General features: G+C 36.2%; 1 protein-coding gene across 4 annotated transcripts in view; it reads left to right on the forward strand.

Annotated features, from left to right (window-relative positions):
* Positions 1–16,647, forward strand: part of EDEM3 (ER degradation enhancing alpha-mannosidase like protein 3) — a 61,935-nt gene extending 45,288 nt beyond the window's left edge. For 2 of the 4 annotated variants that reach the window (XM_020984398.2, XM_078156452.1), the window contains 5 exons: positions 160–316; positions 1,508–1,702; positions 5,355–5,520; positions 8,570–8,755; positions 12,713–16,647. In XM_020984398.2, coding sequence (XP_020840057.1) covers positions 160–316; positions 1,508–1,702; positions 5,355–5,520; positions 8,570–8,755; positions 12,713–13,119 — 1,111 coding nt within the window. In that variant the 3' untranslated portion in view covers positions 13,120–16,647. Of the gene's footprint in view, positions 1–159; positions 317–1,507; positions 1,703–5,354; positions 5,521–7,678; positions 8,412–8,569; positions 8,756–12,712 lie in introns of those variants that run through there. The other 2 variants (XM_020984399.2, XM_078156453.1) reach the window with 2 other exon arrangements.
* The last annotated feature ends 1,790 nt before the right edge of the window (positions 16,648–18,437 follow it).

The following is an 18,437-nucleotide window of genomic DNA, read 5'->3' on the forward strand; positions in this document are numbered from 1 at the left end:
AAACAACTCAGGCATATACGAAATCTTTTAACAAGAATATATTCACTTTAAAGGTTGTGCTGCATATTAAAGGTCCAGAATATACTTGGGAATTTAGCTATTGATACATCTCATCATTTTTAATATGTAATTATAATCCTGGTTTATTTTTATTCTTAGCAGAGAAGAGAGTTTTGGCAGTGGACCTAAACCCCCACTGAGAGCCAGAGATTTCATGGCCAGTAACCCTGAGCACTTGGAGATCTTAAAAAAGATGGGAGTTAGTTTGATTCATCTCAAAGACGGAAGAGTGCAATTGGTCCAGCATGCAATTCAAGTAAGACTGTGCTATGTTAATTAGAGATGACTTTTTTCAACACCTTTTTTTGTATCTTATTAGCATTAAATAAAATAATTAAGCTGTTTGATATCCTGAAAGTTTCAATTTGGCATTTGAATTGTTTGGTTTAGACTCTTCATTTGAAAGTTAAGGAAAATGGGGCCCAGAGTTCTGTGGCTTTTTTTATGTGATTCATTTTTAACGTATGTTGGGGTTTTGTTTGTTTGTTTGTTTTATTCAGTATACAAAATATGACTAAACTGGGCATTTTCAGAAATATTAAATTCTCTGTGAATTTTTCTATTGACCTGTTAAGTACTGCATGCATTTTGTAAAATTATCGTAGTCTTCACCAATTCAAGTATTTTTTAGTAATATGTTGCCAAAATGACTAACAGTAAGCTATATATTTTGTACTGGAGAATAACTATCTGCCCTTAGGAACTTTTTTTAAAGTGAGCCACTGAATTATTTACATTATTAATATGTTTAGTTTGAGTAAACTATACATTTATATAATTTTTTTTGGTGAGAGTCAGCCTTGGGAAAAAAGAATTATGTGGGAAGACAGTGGGTTCATTTTTAGAGAGATGCAGTCATAGAATCTGGGTTGGAAGGTAATTTAGGGGCCATTTAATCCAACTTGGACCTGAACAGTATATTCCCTTCCCTCTACAACATCCCTGACAAATGATCATTCAGCGTTTGTTTGAAGAACTAGAGAGGAGGAACTTTCTTATCTCCCTTCCTCCTCGTGACAGGCCATTTTTCTTTAGGATAGCCTTAATGTTAGGAAATTTTTATTTCACATCTAAATTTCCATCTATGGCTCATAGTTCTTCCTAATGGGATAATCAGTATAGTAGTAGACAAGAGAAGGCAGAATATGAAAATCAAGATGTTCAGTCTCTAATAAAGAATGATTCAGAAGTGAATTCTATGTGCTTTTGGGCAGTTGGTGGCCACTGGCAAGTAGCCAGCCTGATAAACTTTAGAAAGTATAATATAATATATAATAATATAATATAATTTTTATTCTCAATACTAGGGAGATTATACATGTGTTTGGAGTATGTGGAAAGAAGTATAGAGTTAAGTGTCAAAGACTAGTAGACTCAATGAAAATGTTTTGTAGAACATGTCAAGTCATTTAATTTCCCGTATAAAGCTATTTCATTTTCATTTTAGGCTGCAAGTTCACTTGATGCTGAAGATGGTTTGCGATTCATGCAAGAGATGATTGAGTTGTCTAGTCAGCAACAGAAAGAACAGCAGTTACCACCTCGAGCTGTTCAAATAGTTTCCCACCCATTTTTTGGCAGGGTAGTATTGACTGCTGGGCCAGCACAGTTTGGGATGGACCTGTCTAAACACAAATCAGGGGTACGTGTATACCGTATGTATCTTCTTGAGCATCTAATGCTTTTGGATTGTTCAGATACCATCAAGTTGTCTTTTCTCTAAAAATATAGTTTTGATTTATCACAAAATACTAAATGTTCACAAGCCCAAATTTGTGCGTACTATACTAAAAAAATTTAAATTTCAGCATGCTAAACTTAAAAAAAAATTTAAGTATCACCAGAGTAATTTTTGTCACTAATTACCTAAAAAGTTAATTTTTTGCATCTCCTGGCTGGAAACCCTTCTGTTTCAGGCTTTTGCTGCTCTTTTGGATGAAATATATAGAATATAATTCCTTTTTTTTGGGGGGGGGGTCTTTGGCCTCCACGGAAGAGGGTTAAAGTGTACCTAATATTCATTCTAAGGATGAAATGCCTAGCTTTGGTAGGATTTTGGTGTTTTAGTTAATCTTCTATAAAGTTATAGCAGTGTTCAGGAAGTTTGATACAATTATGATTGTCTAAAGGTTATTGTTTTGTTTTTTAAAGAAACTTTTTTGATTGCATATACAGCTTTATCAGTTAATCGACAAATATTCTTAGGGGTCATATAATACAATCTCTTACCATGGTTCTGAAACAGTTATCTGTTCTTCTTGAGTGCTTGTACTAATATGAAACTTACTATATAACAAGTCTTCCCATTCCTTTTTGAACAGCCTTCATTCATTCATTCATTCATTCATTTATTCATTCAGCAGGTATTTTGAGTGCCTGTTCTGGGCAATGCCTACTTTTTTCACAGTCAGTGAAGGGAAAAAGAAATAAGGCATGATAAATCTACTTTAGGTGACTGAGATGCACTTGATGTGCTAATTGTTAATTTCTCTTTGTAGCAAACCATAATCCTGGCTCAATAGGCATTAACCTCAATTCTGCCGTTAGTTCTAGTATTAGAACTATGCAAGGAGCAAATAAGAACTTTTTCACATGGGATAGCTTTAAAATATGCATAAAAATAGCTATTATGTTCTTTCTTCCATCCCCCTCTCCTAAACTGCCTCAGGACTTCTTTTCTTTATGCTAACTCTGTCCTTAATTTCTTCAGTCATTACCCATGACATGGTTTGAAGTTCCTTCACTATTCTGGATATCTTCTTCTGTATGTATTCTGGTTTTTCAGTGTTCTTAAAATGTGGCATCTGTAATAAAAATGTAAGACTCTAGATGTGGTCTCACTGGAAAGAATGGAGTCAGACTAACATGGCTAATGTAGCCATTAGGGACCTTCTAGCCCACCTTATAACATTATATTAATCTCACCAATGAAAACACCCTTCTACTCGTGAAGTTCAAGATTATATTTGCTTTTTTAGCAGGTATATCATATTAGGCTTATATTGAGCATGCAGTTAACTATAAATCTAAGGTCTTTTTTCACATAAAGTACTCTTAAGCCACATCATAACCTTTCAGTGCAGTTACTTTTTTTGAACTTAAGTTCAGGACTTAAAGACAATCATTTCAGCCTGTCAAAATCTTTTTTTGTGTGAAGGATCTTCATATCCTTTTATATATTATATTTATATATTGTTATATATTTTTCAAAATCTTTTCAGTATGAAGGTTAAGAAATAAATCACACAGTCTGTTCAAGTAGTGAGCTCACTGCTGTTGTAGGTCATAGGATACTAGGTTTAGAGCTGGAGGCCATTTTATTCAGTCATCTCTTCTGAAAGTTGAGGGAAATTGAAGCCTAGGGAGGTTAAGCAGTTTGCCTAAACTCACATGCAGGTAGCAAAAGCCTGCTCTGGGATTTGAAATAAGGTCCTTTGTCTCCAAATCCTGTACCTTTTCTTCTGTACCATGTTGCCTCTCAGCTATTTAAACAGAGGTTTGAAGACTATTTGTTAAAGTTGTTACATGCTTTGCATAGTTGAGAGCATCCTGGGCTTAGAATTGAAAAGACCTGGATTCAGGTCCCACTTCTGACACTTAATAGCAGTGTGATGCTGAGCAAGTTACTTAATGTCTATACTTTCTCAAGTAACTCTAATAAATAAGTTGCCTGAGGGATATAGAGATTGAGTAACTAGGTCATGGTTTCATACCTCCTAGTGAGTGAGTTGTATTTGAACCCAAAGTATCTTGACTCTCAGCCCTAAACGCTATTCACTACACCAGTAATCTGCTTCGGTGGAAAAAGTTCCTATTTTGCACATCACACTGATGGAGAGATCATATGTCTTTGGCATATACCTAGAACTAAGCCATGTATGACTTGTTACTTAATAGATGTAACACAGAAGTTACTTAATAGATGTCAAATGAACTGATTCCACAGAATGGACTTCTGCATTAGGTAGGAAATAGACTGTATGACATATAATGTCTCTACTAATACGTGGAAGAATTTGGGGGCAAGGTTGGAGAGGGTAGTGAAAATCAGCAAGAGTCATACTAAAGTTTAAGGAAAAATGGATTTGGCAAAAAGAAGTCAAGTGCTCTATAAAGGCTAGCTATTAAAAAAAAGCTGTTCATATGATTATGTTGTCTTTTGAATTCATAGTGAATCCATAGTATAAAATCATCTTGAATTTCGGTAGGCTATAGGTAATAGAATACCATTTGACTTTCATCTATATCATCTCTATATTTGAGGCAATGCATTCAGTAGGTTTTAGGGAAAACTATGAAAGATAATACCATGGAAAGAGCACCCAAGGGCCAGGTTTTACTTTTAACTGGGCTAATCAGTAGCTATCTATCTGTTCTTTAGATTTTTCTTTTTGAAAATAAGGAATTGAATTAGATGAACTCCTAAAATTCAAAATTTGATGAATTCCTAAGAGTGTAACTCTAATATTCTGTGATTTTATAAGATTTTTAAAAAAAATTTCTAGTTGAGCTAGAATTTCACTTTGGTTTTCTTAAAAACTAGTTGGGAATTTGGGAATTGAGTTGGAAATTTCTTAAAGCCCATCTTCTCTTGAACATATTGATGTGTTTTTGGTAGAATATATAATATGTTTGTAAATTTTACCAAACTGATATCAGTTTATAAAATCTCACGTTAAACTTATATTAATCTGATGTCTCCTTTTCTATAACTTCTGCTGAAGTTCTGTTCACTGGAGCAACAAAGAACAAATTTCTTTTTTCCTTATGCTAGCCTTCAAGTATTTAAAGATGAGTTATCATGTCTCAACTTAGTTTCATCTTCAAAGCTAAGTATCCTAAACTCGGTTAAATATTCTTCCTCATCACATTAAAGTCCTTGTCATCCTGGTTGTCTTCTTCTGGATAAACTATTTTGTCAAGATCCTATTTGAAATCAGAATTAAACCCAACAAATATTTTTTGAACAGTTAAGACTGTGCAAAGTGATGTATTAGTTACTGAATTGATGGTAGTTTTTCAGCAGTGATCTTACCAGCACAACCGTGGGAATGATAAGTACCCTGAAAACAGCCAGATATTTTCGAGTTGGGTCTTGTGACATAATGTAGTCCGAAAATTAGCTTAAAGTGTACAAATGTGATATCGTGTATGCAGTTGAAATGAGTTCTTGTTAAATCCTTCTTTTCTTGAAGCCTTAAATATTGTATTTAATGATTACTCTTGAGTATTTGGAGAATCAGAATTATGTGTTCTAACCATATTTTTAATCACTCGTTATATATTTCAAATAGACAAGAGGATTTGTTGCGAGCAGTAAACCATACAATGGCTGTTCAGAGATTACTAACCCTGAGGTAGTGATGGGGAAAATTGCTTTGATGCAAAGAGGCCAGTGCATGTTTGCTGAAAAGGCTCGGAACATCCAAAAAGCTGGAGCAATTGGTGGCATTGTTATCGGTAAGCAATTTTCCCTCTTGTTAATTGGCCAGATAGTCAAGCAAGTAATTTTAAAGACTTAAAAAAAAATTTCTTAGGGACCTTAACCAAGTTTCCTGCCTGTAAATTAAATTTACCCTTTTTTTAATAAGTTGATTTGCCAGTGGGATTGCTCTTGGTAGTTGCTATAAGCAAGTATCTCAACTGTATCTTTAATAAGGAGGCAATGACTACTGAGAGAAGTGCACATCTTTGAACATTTCAGCAGTAGGATATTTTTAAGTCCAGGTACCTTCAACATTCTTAAGCACTGTTATAGATGGAAAGGAGGTTATGTAGCACATTGATTTCAATGAGTCCATTCAGAGTTTATTTTGTTAGCTACCATAGCTCTAGATCAGGGAAGGTTTCCTGCGGGAAGTGTACTTTGAGCTGAGCCTTGTAATCTAAGAAGTCTAAGAGGTGGAGGTCAAGAGGGAGAGTATTTCAGGCCTGAAGGACAGCCCTACCAAAGGTATGGAGGAAGGCAGGGGGATGCTGCACTCTGGGCACAGCAAGATAGCCAATGGAACTGGAACATAGAATGCATAGTAGTGTGAATTAAGCCTGGAGATGTAGGCTAGTGCCAGACTATGAAGGATTTTGTAAGGCTCTTGTAAAGACTTAGAGGAGGGAGCTATTGAAGTTCTGTGAACAGGAAGAAAGCAGTTTTCAGCTGAGTGTTTGGGTTGTAAGTTTTCTAAAAAAGGGAAGAGAGATATAGAACAAAAGTTTGAGGGGATAGTAGGGTCAGGTGAAATGTTTTTAAAAATGGAGGAAATCTAGGAATGTTCCTAGGCAAGATCCTAGACATTAAGAAGAGGTTGGATAGTTGAAGGGTGGAAAAATGATGGAACAGGCTTCTGTGAGAGGTGAGAGAGATGGGATCACGTGTAGAAGGGAAGAGTTGTCTTTGGCAAGGACATTACAGATTGTGTCAGAGGAATGGGAAGACAGGGTGATGTAGATGGATTTTGAAATCTAAGCTAGGGGAGGAGAGGGGGGGAAAGCCACAGAGCTTGTATCTCCATGTGTGCAGAGAGGGAGGGGAAAGGGGCTGTAGGAGGGAAGTAGGGGACACAAGCAGCTGTTTTCGGGAATGTGAGACAGCGAGTCACAGAAGAGCAAAAGGATTGCCATGTGGCGTTGTGAGCCTGGGCATATTAGATAACCTCAGTTTGTATTGGATCTAATTGGGTGGCTTCTTTGAACAGCAGTCAGGTGCACGTGAATCCATTCTAAAACAAATCCAGGAAGCGATGATTGAGCCTTTGCTTGCTGCCACCCAACATGTTAACTGCCCTTTCCAGTCACCTGCAAATTTGACGAGCATACCATCTACACATGTATCTAGATTATTGATGAAAAATGTTCACAGCACAGGATCAAAGACAAATCCGGAGGGACTCCACTAAAGACTTCCTTCTAGGTTGAGAATGGATGATAATTGACTACTCTTTGATTTAGGCCATTCTGCCACTTCCAGATATACCTGCCTATGCCTCTAGCTTTCTGTCCTGTTTGCAAGAACAACAGGAAATATTTAGTCATGTGGTTTGCTAAATTTGACATAAACTCCAACTCTGTCTGATATGTCCCCTGATCTACCAGCCCAATGACGCTGTTAGGAAAGGAATTAACCTCCATGACCTATTTCAGATAAAACTGATGGTTCCTGGGATCAGTGTGGCCCTTTTAGTGTAGGAGACAGAGGCAGGTTCACTGGCCTAGAGTTGGCCAACTCTGCAAACTCCGTTCTCTTCATTTTTTTTTAAAGTGCAATCTCTTGCATTTCTTCTCTAGTCGCATGGCATTGCTCTTGTTTGCTGTTGTCCTTCAGAGAGCCCTTTCATTGGTTCAGCAGTCATAGCCCTCAGTTCTTAATGAGCTGATTTTTACCAGAGCATTTGCTTTCTTGCTAATATTGCCATTCTTGTATATCCTCAACTTAAATAAAACTGCATAAAGTACAGAATATTTAAGTCTATTTCTTCACTTAAAAAATCCATAGTCAGGATAAACAGACATTTTTTCAGAATAGAATTTGAGGACTTCATTTCAAGGGGAAAAAACGAATTAGTTTGCTAAGTAGTCCCTAGAAATTTCATGTAGTAACTTGTTCCACCTTCTTTCTCCGTAGCCATAGACTCTGAAAACAAGAAAGGCTCTTAAGATCTTCTAGTGCAGCCTCCTCACTTTGAAGATGAGGGAGGCCCAAAGAACTTAACTGACTTCAAGGGCATGCAAATAAAGTGGCTGAGCTGGCTTTCGAACGTGGGCTTCTTGACTCCTAGTCTGATGCTTTTTTCTGTTGTTTATTCCCCATTGAGATAATTTTCATCAGCTTTTTTTTCCCCCATCATTTTCATCAGAAAGTCGGCTTTACACATTCAGTGTAAATGAAATTGCTTAATTGTGACTAAAATATCAAACATTTATACCAGTATTGCTTTCACTACCTAGAAAAACTTTAAAACTTAATAAATGTAAAGTTCTCCTTTTTATATTGAGCATAGCACTTGTTAATGCTAAAACATTTTAAGGTTCATCAGTTATTTTATTTCGGACCTGTTCTAGAGAATCCTGTACTGGTTGCTACAGGGAATTAGAGAAGAAATGAAAACTGTTCTTGTATAGTATTTCTGTTATCCAAGGGTGTTGGAACATGAGGAAGATAATATGTAAATGACTTTGAAGGACAACTACTAGAAATGTGAAAATTAGTCATTGGATTTTTCCATCTTTTCCCCCCTCTAAAATGGTGATCAATCTGTCAGTCTTTTGATCATTGGGTAGAGGGGAGCAAATTCATTTTATTCTGTCTTTTATGAAAGTGGAAACTAGAAAAATAAATAAAAAATCAGTGAACCTTGGTGCCCTTTCAGACACTTTTAAGCCAGCAGTTTGTGATGATTTATGACATAACAGCTCAATTCAGGTGTGTATACAAGATAAAAGGACAAAAAGTCATGGTGGGTATGTATACTTATGGGAAAGTGTTTTTAAGATTGTTGTATTTGTCATTGGGTAGATGACAATGAGGGGAGCAGTAGCGATACTGCCCCTCTTTTCCAGATGGCTGGTGATGGAAAGAATACAGATGACATTACAATCCCCATGCTGTTCTTATTCAACAAAGAAGGAAATATTATATTGGATGCAATCAAGGAATATGAGGAGGTAGAAGTGCTTCTCTCTGATAAAGCAAAAGATCGAGGTAAGGGCAAAATCATTAGTTTATTATGCAGGTCAACACTAGCTCTGATTACAAAGTAAGTTGCAGAATTTCTTTATAGAATAAAACTTTAAAACTTTTTAAGTATTATATTTATATCTTGGTGCTTGGAATGAGCTGAAATAAGATTTTTTTTGCCTTTTAGTTTTCCCAAATTTTTATTTTTATTTTATCAATACTTTATGTTAATCAAGGTGTTTGGATATGTATGCTCATAGAAGGGATGCTGTGATGCAAATACAGGGGATTAGAGTCATTTGAATACTCCTTGTTCAGTTTCACTGAGTCTGCTTCTTTCAGTCTTCTTTTATGATTTGATTTTCTGCTAGCAAGATGAAAATTTTGAAGAGTCAGTATGATAATAGTTCCTTCTCAAAACTCCATTTCATGAACTAGCTATCTGAGGGTCTCATAATAGAAATATAACACTCACCCTGTTGACAGCTGTGCTTTGCAATAAGCTCTTAGGAAAGAGGCTGCAACTACATATAATTTATATCTGAAATCCAAAACAAAGCACACTTTAATGCCACTGAACATATGTTTAGCTCTTTATTTTAGACTAAAGTAGTTTTTAGGAATCTGAAAGCACTGAAAATAAAAGTAATTTGTAAATTCAAAATATTAGTATCATTTGATGTCATCTGCACCATTTGCCCATTTCCATACCCAAAGAAGAGAACCAGGAAAAGTGGGTAGGGCATTTGTTGTGATATTCTTTTTTTTTTTTAAGTGAGGCAGTTGGGGTTAAGTGACTTGCCTAGGGTCACATAGCTAGTAAGTGTTATGTGTCTGAGACCAGATTTGAACTCAGGTCCTCCTCACTCCAGGGCCGGTGCTCTATCCACTGCGCCACCTAGCTACCCCTGTGATATTCTTTACAGTAGCCCTCAGAATATAAGGAACTACTGAATCAACAGAAGGCCGCATGGGATTATTGCTCTTCACTCTAGCCTGTCAAGAAGAATTGTAAATATCTACGTCTGTGATTATTCCCTTATCCCAGAGTGCTTGGTTAGAGATCCCAATGAAGGTTTTAAATTGAGTAGTTTTTCAGGTGAGACCTTCTTAAAGTAGGTTCTCTATGCTGATCTGTCCATGGCCTAGTCAGAAATTTATTTCTGTTATGGTCTTTTTTTTTTTTTAAAGGCAGTTGGGGTTAAGTGACTTGCCCAGGGTTACACAGCTAGTAAGTGTCAAGTGTTTGGTCTGAGGCCAGATTTGAACTCAGGTCCTCCTGATTTCAGGGCCGGTGCTCTATCCTTTGTGCCACCTAGCTGCCCTTCTGTTATGGTCTTAAATTATTTTTCAATTGTGATTTTTTCCAAGAGTTAATATTTACTGTGAGTGAGAACAGGACAAAGTGATTTTCTGAGCTTATTTCTTCTTGGGTCACTTGTTCTAAATCTTGGATTCATCCCTATTCATTCATTCATTCATTCCTACATTTATTCATTCACATCAGACACAGGTGAATTAATTCTTGCTTTTGACTAGTTAATGCATTTTCTTTTTCCCCCTCCCTTGCCCTTTTCTGCTGCCCTTGGAATTTCAGCAACAATATTTAAAGGTAAAATGATTCCAAACTACATTTTTGATAGCAGTAAGTATCTTGAATGAATAGTCCTCAAGTTCATGTATGCAAGTTGAATGCTGTTGTTAAAAGTGCCATAGTAACCTCTGGCTATACGTAATTCAGTTATTTTCATGTCCTTGTTCAGGAACAGTGCTTTACTGATCCAACATATCCTTTTAGATGAAATAATACATATAATAGATATTGTCACCAATCTCTGTTCATATATAAGTCACTAATGAATATGTTGTTTTATTTACCATTTCTGTACAAATGCCAATATTTTGATTATACTCTTTTTTAAAAAAAAGTTTTGCAGTTTGTTAGATTTTTTTAAAAGGTGGTGCTGGTTTTCAGATTTGGGAAAGGTTGGCAGTCAGTCCTTGTTATTGATAGCGTGTTCATATTCTCAGGATGGATGTGGGCACATCTATTTATTAACAGGAAAAAAGAGCTCATAAGCAGTGTTCTCCCATGTAGCAAAATAGCTTTTTAAGTCTTATCTGTAATAAGGGATCCCTTGTTCTTGAAAAATCTTTATTTTAGTATTTTTACTTTCCTTCTGAGAACCATATATATGTATGGAATCAGCAACAGGTTATATTATAATTATAACTCAATATTTATCAATGTAGTAACAAAACAAAAATAACACCACAAGACAGTGCTTTGATTAAGTAGTATGGCTGACAGTAATTAAAAATAACTTTAATTTTGGGGGTAACACTGTCCTTTGATTTATCTGTAAGGCCCCTTTCTGCTCTAACAGTCTGTTACTAAACTAAGGTGTTCCTTGTAATAGTTGTCATTCATTTGTTCCTCCACTACAGGTGGAGCCTGTTTGAAAACGTTACTTTTGGGCTCCCTCAGACCCGCATAAATGATAGTATACTGCTGTAACGGGCAGTGGGTTTGTTGGTTGAAGTAGAGTAAGGAGATCTAGGTTCACGTTCGTTCTCCAGCATGGGCTGTGTGCCATTGGGCAGATCATTTAACCTGTCAGCCTCAGTTTCCTCACCTCAAAAATGGGGATGGTAATACACAGAGTTTTGGTGAGGAAAAATGCTTTCTAAACTTAAAATGCATTATAAATTTTGAACTGTTTTAGTAGTTTAAGACTAAATTATTCAGCATTACTATGCTAATTTTAAATAGGTAGCATAATTATCAGTTCAGTTTTGAATTGGTCACTGGTATGTTTCTACCCTGTATTTTGAAAGTAACAGGAAAATATTTGCATGTGGTATACTGTTGCATCTTTTCCTAATACCTCATTCTCTGAATTTTTATTATCAGGAGGCATAAATTCTTATGTTCCTGAAGTCCCAAGGAAGAGCCCATTGGTTCTTTCTTATGTTTTCTCTAATTAAGCATTTGTTAATTATTTATTTCCTCACTCATAGCATTGCGCACAATAATATATTGCTTTTTCTGTCACCACAAGATGGAATTTCAGTGCTTTTTAACCATTTTCTTATAGCACTCAAAATGTCTTCATGTCCTTTATTAAGTTTTCACTTTGTTGGGCATTATTAGACGTGTAATCTCATTTTCAGACTACCGTGTGGATTTGAGAATGAATATTATCATTTATAGATTTAAGATGGAATTCAATTTTAGAATAATAGCACTTGCCTTCCAGGGTTATTGTGAGGATCAAATGAAATAATAATTGTAAAGCACTTAGCACAGTGCCTGGCACATAGTAAGTGCTATATAAATATTAACTACTATTTATTATTATTATTATTATTGATACTATCATTATTACCACCTAAGTAATGACAAGTTGTTTGCTTTCCTTTCTTGAATGTAAGAAGACCCTTCAGCAATACTTATCTCCTAAATATTATTGCATTATACCTGGATTACAATGGAAATTTTAGCTAAAAAGAAAACATTACATTATCTTACAAAAGTATCATAAATATGGCTGTTTTCTTGTATTCAAGGTTTTCGTATCAGTTTAGCTCTTTTCTTATTTGGGGTGTTTGATAAAGTTTACTTTTTTATGGAGGGGTAAACAGGGTAGAGTGTTGAGAATATTTTTACAAAAGCTTTTTATTGTTTTCTTTTTTACTGATAAATATCAACATAAGCAACCTTTTTAATCCATTGGATAGTTCTCTCTTTCATTTTTATCAGTAGTGCATTTTTTGGTGTGAGCTTGGTTAGAAAATCATATTGAATATTTAAATGATTATATTGTTAATGCAGTTTTAACAGAATTAACTTGAGTCAGTTCTCAGACCATTTGACTTTTTAAAATTTTAACACAGGAAAAATTAATTATATATAAGGTCGTATTATTACTTTGTGCTTCCTTTTAAGTCTCATGAAGCTTGTTTTTCATTCTTTTAAAGATCTAGAAGTAGAAAACATGGAACAAAAGTCTTCTGAAAATGACTCTGAGAATCAGAAATCTGAAAAGACTACGTCAGGTTCTCGGGACCTTAGTTCAGTCAGACAGGAGTCTGTGGCAGAAAGTTCTCCAGGTTCTCCACCAGAATCAGTATCTCCTGCTGATGTGGACAGTGCAGGCATTTTGTCTTCCAAAGAAGATTCCTGTCCCACTGAAAACCATGAGACTACAATCCATGACAGTGAATGTACAGCATTAGATAACCAGCCTCAAGAACAATCAGAAACTGAGGAGGAGTCTAGCCCTAATGTTAGCTGGGATAATAAAGTCCAGCCTATGGAATCCATATTAGCAGACTGGAATGAAGATATAGAAGCATTTGAAATGATGGAAAAGGATGAACTATGACTCACAGAATAATCTCCTGGTGGGTATTTAAAAAGGGAAAAAAGGTGAACTTTGGTTAAAGTAGACCCTAATGCCTAGGAAGGCTCTCATGTGGGAGTTGTTAAATACGGTGATGAGCAACCAGGTTCTGACTGGAGTATTTAAAAATCCTAGAAATCCAGTGCATGCTATGTTAGGATTGGCCTTGTTTAAAACTTTTTCCCATTAGAAAGAAATGGGAGCTAGCTGTTTTCCCCTCCAAACATGGCAGCATTGCAACGCAGTGATAGCATAGCTCTAATTTTGGAATAAATAGTGGGCATTCCTGGGCATCGGGGCTGCTGAAAGGGAGAAGCATGAATGCGTAGCCCTTATTGCCTCCTGGCACTAGAGCTTTGGGAGGTGAAGTTGGGTTGCCTTTTGAAGACACAGGCAGGTAAGTGCTGTGAGCATTCAAGATTGTGCTGCCTTACAAACACCACTGTAATTGGTACAGTTTATTACAAAGCAAATATGTTTATATTAAGAACATTTTTGCTCATTATTTCCATTTGTTTCTTTCATTGGCAAATGAACAAGGTGATTTGGGTTTTTCTTCTTGACATTGCCCTTTTTATACAAACCAAAGGTGAAGCTAATGTGCTTTCTCAGTGAATTTTTCTGCATGGAAGCCGATCAGTGGGACCAGGCGAAAAGGTCATTGTGATGTGTTGTGGAAAATGGTCGCTTAGTACTCTTGGAAAACAGGGCCAAAAAAAAATCCAACAATTTTGCAATACAGACTTCCGTTTGGTCCTGTCATGGTAAAAGCTTTTAAAGCTATAACTACTCAGTAACACTAGAACTTAGTGTTGTTCTCTGTTGTAGACTAGACCACAAGTCTTTTTTCAGTTCATTTCTCTTGAAGATGTTACCTCTAAACATCATCAGCCTTATAATATATCACACTTTTAGTATGCAATTTGAGCCATAAGGCCAGTATCACCAACAACTGAATACATTTTGTTCCGTTTGTCCAGCTTATTAGAGCCATGATAAAACTATGGTGGTGATATATAAATCCAGGGATAACTGGTATTTTTACTTTGAGGACTTCTCTTTCTAAAGTTGCAGTTAGGGCTATTCACGTTTTCTGTTGAATCATGTTTTTCATAAGTATTCTCTTGAATGGGTACCAGAAAATTTGTCTGTGGTCATCTATGAAGAAACTCACACAATAGCAACTAATGGGTAGCTTTATGAGAAAACTTTTATTTTGTGGCAATCTAATACTGACCACATTTAACAAGTTTTAAGTGTTTGGTTAATTAACTTTTGATTTCTGTAGACATCTTGTTTAGCAGTAAATCATGGCTTCATTTTGTAATCCTTTCCAAACATTTATGAATCAGTCTAAAAGTTTGTAAGACAAATCTCTTTCCCTACCCCTTACCTGCCCACCCCCACCTGCCTTTTATCATTTGGCAAAATGGCTTTTCCTTTATGTACAGTTTTGTGGTACTGGTGAACTTTTAACGGTATATGCAGCTGTTAATCAGAATAGCTGTATGGCATTTGTAGTTATGTGTATTCATGTACAGTGTGACTTAGATCCCAGATAAATGGTGTATTCTTTTGTAAGGGGGGAAGTAATTGTTTTTAAAAAATTCTAGTTAAATGAGGCAGGAGTAAATTAAATCTAATGAGAATTCACTTTAGAAAGAAATTGGTAGCAAATAACATCTTCATTGGCCCTTAATTAAGTCTTACTCCAAAATAGACTTTTTTTTTAAAGTCTTTCTGCATGTGAAATTTGGTATTTGAAGATAAAGCTTCATACTACAGAATAAAGGAGGGTGGCTAAAGTGCTTTGTCAATCTTGATTACAAAACTGCCAAAATAGCTGAAGCTTTAATAATACTTGACTTGCCTTGGTGATTTAAGGGGCTGGGGCTTGGTGAGGAAGAGCAGATGGTCTTCCAAACTTTGATTATGGGAGCCTTATATGCATTGCTTTCATTTTTGTAACTTAGAGCTGTTACTTCCTGAATCTAAACTTTCTGAATTATAAACACAAAGTAAATTATTTTTCACCAACAATCTAACAGCAGAGGATCTTGAGGCCAATCACCGGTGAAGAGCCAGCTTGCTGCCACACCTCCCTCCCTTTGGCCAGTAGGGGGACCTCTTTCTTTTATTTAAGGTCTGGAAGGAACTTGTTCACTTGTTTGGGTATTTGAAGCATTTAAAAACGAATAAACACCTTGACAGATTAGGCCAACTACTTGAAACAATTACAGTCTTTAAATTTATCCTTAGGATAATAAGTAATGTTCACTTCATATAGCCCAGTTGTGTCTTTGCCTATAATTTACCGGCATTAGGGTCTTAAACAGTTTATCATACTGCCACTGAATAGTCTTTTATTTCATTAAGAAGAAACCCTGACAGTATCAAGTAAGGTTTTTTTTTTGGACATACTCGTATATATTAATTGTTTCCTATAGATTTGGGAGACTTTAGAAAAAAATCCCGAACTTAGAAACATCTGGTCTACCTCAGTTAAATGTTGACTGCCTACAGATTGAGCTGAAGTGATCACCAGAGCCATAAAAGTAGTTTGACCAGAAGGAATTTGCACTCTGTTTACAAACCTGGAATCAAGGATTTTAATCTGAAAATTAAAGTTAGACATGAAGGAAACAAAAGGGGATGATTTAATTCAGGTATTATCATGTTTAAAAAGCTAATGTTTACCTAATAGAAAGAAAACAACTAGAGTCTTAGCCTGCTCATAAGTATTCTACGAACCATTAGCATCAGTCTTTAGTACTTTTTCTTTGAAGCTTCCAAGTATAAGAGAATTATAATTTATCAGATGTGGTTGAGTGGGGGGGCGGATTTGTTGGGTACACATTTTATAGGCTCCCAATTCAATATAGGTCTTGTATCAGAACCAGGCATTGTAACATTTTCCTTACAATATTGGATCAGTTAAAATTAGAGAGTTTTAAAATCACACTCAGACTTAAGTCAGTTCTTATTCTCTTAAAGATATTTATTATCTACTTTTATTTATCATTTTGTAACTTTTACTATAAAGTTAACATTTGTTCTCTTGCCAAACCCAGTGTCCAACTTAGCAGAAAGCTCAGCATTAGTCAAATGTTGTTCATGATTTGGGGGTGGGGATGGATAAGAAACCTAGTAAATATTCCAATAGTTTGTTTTATGCACAAGGCTTCAGTCAGAACATAGAAAAATAAAACATTCTGTGAATGAAATATTGTATGTTCAGATTTTATAAAAGACATTTTTAAAAGCCCAATTTACAGCCGTATATTTTCTTATAAATGTAATTTATGAAAAAAAGATGTCTGTACTAACAGGTGCTGTAACACTACTGTTGGATTTTACTGTTTGGTGATAAATGTATACGATATTTCTAAGGAAAACTGTGTACTGTGATGTAAGTCTGGGCAGAAATGTATATAATCCTTGTATATATAATTGTGTATTTGATTATAATTGCTGATTGTAAAGATTTAATAAAATATGTAAATATTCTAATCAAGTTTTCCTTTGAATTTTTAGTATTATCTTGTAACTTGCAGAAAATTGTCATAAAATTGATCCTGTCTTGAGGCTTTCCTGCTGTTCCTGTTACATTTCCTTTATTAGTTCAGATTTAAACAAGTTCCTGTGGAGTTAATTGAACTCCAAAAATAGTTTAAAAAAAAGGCATTTCTACCATCTCAGGTGGTATTCTATTAGATACCTAGCACTGTGCTTCTCAGAAGGGTTACCCTTTGATATTAATACTATCTGTTCTGCTACAATGTCTATGTTTCCAGTATGAATTTTGCTATTTTGGTTAATAAAAATCAGATGTGGGGCAGTGACTTGTCTAAGATCACAGGTAGTGGCAGAGCCAGGGCTAGAATTCTGGTTTCCTCACTCCCCGTCCATTGTTCTTTATGTTGTAGACTATGGTTCCTTCAAAAATCTTCTAGCAGATGTTTTTGATGTGGCATGAGCCCAGCATGCTTCTATGAAACATGTCCATATCAGCCCTGTCCTGAAAAAAATCCTCACTTGATCTTCCATCTCCACTGCCCTCTATCTCCTCTTCCTCTTGTGGCTAAATTTCTTGGGAAGGCAGGCTACAGTTGGTGCCTCTCACTCTCTTAATTCTTTATGATCTGGCTTCAGACCTCATTTCACCAAAACTGCGCTTCCAAAGTTACTAATGATTTTAGTTGCCAAATGCGATGGTCTTTTCTCAATCTTCATTCTCCTTGACCCCTCTGCAGCCTTTGACACTACTGATTATCCTCTTCTTGATACTCTGCTCTTTAGGTTTTTAGGACACCACTTTCTTTTGATTTTGCTATCTGACCATTCCTTGATCTCTTGCTGGATCCTTCCCCCACAACCCCTTAATTCTCTTCTTTTCCTCTACTGTAGAGAGCAACACTGTCCTCCCAGTTCTTCAGACTTGAAACCTAAGTCTGCTCCTCAAGTCCTCATTCATCTCCCATGGCCGAAACATTACTTACACCTATTGATTTCAACATTTTCACCATCTGCAACATCTTTGCAAAGGTACACCCCCTTCCGTCCTCTGACACTTTCACCACTGATGCAGGCCCTCATCACCTCATGTCTGGACTTACTGCAGTAGTCTGCTGGTGCATCTGCCTGCTGGTCTGGTGTGGTGGTTCTTCCTTCCTGGAGGTCTTTGAACAGATACCAGCTGGCTACTTTGGGAGAATGTTATAGTGGGGATTCCTTCATGTATAGATTGGACTAGTTGGTCACGAAGGTTCCTTCCAACTCATTCTGTGAAACACAGATCTAGTCTAGTAGGGATACTACATAGCCTGTATGTACAAAGCCTTAGGCTAGGTGCTTAGGTGCCAACACCCACCATTCCTGCTCTCGAGGAATTTAAAGTGGCCGTGGGGGTAGCTTCATGTCTCCCCAGATAAGTATTATACAAAGTGTAGAGTGTGCTGTGGACAAAGCAGAGATGCAGAGTGCTTTGGGAACATTTGAGGAGAGAAAGAACACTTTCGACTAGAGTTGAAACAGCAGGCTTCATGGAATTAGTGGCATCATAGCTGAGCTTTGAAAGAAGAAATGGGAGGTGGAATATCTTTGAGGCATGTTTGTATGAATGGGGACAGAAGGTGGCGTGCTGAGTCTAAGAGAAATACATGTAGTCCAGTTACACTGTAAGATTTTAAATGACTAGTAAACTTCTTTGGTGGGAGGAGGTCTCCTCAAAATGAGTAGAGCTCATTTTATAAGCAAGTGACTACCAGTCTTCTTTCAAATTCAGCATCTCATTTCCCACT

The sequence above is a fragment of the Phascolarctos cinereus genome, unplaced genomic scaffold, assembly GCF_003287225.1.
Source record: "Phascolarctos cinereus isolate Bilbo 61053 unplaced genomic scaffold, phaCin_HiC Scaffold_5;HRSCAF=322, whole genome shotgun sequence".
NCBI classification, from domain to species: domain Eukaryota; kingdom Metazoa; phylum Chordata; class Mammalia; order Diprotodontia; family Phascolarctidae; genus Phascolarctos; species Phascolarctos cinereus.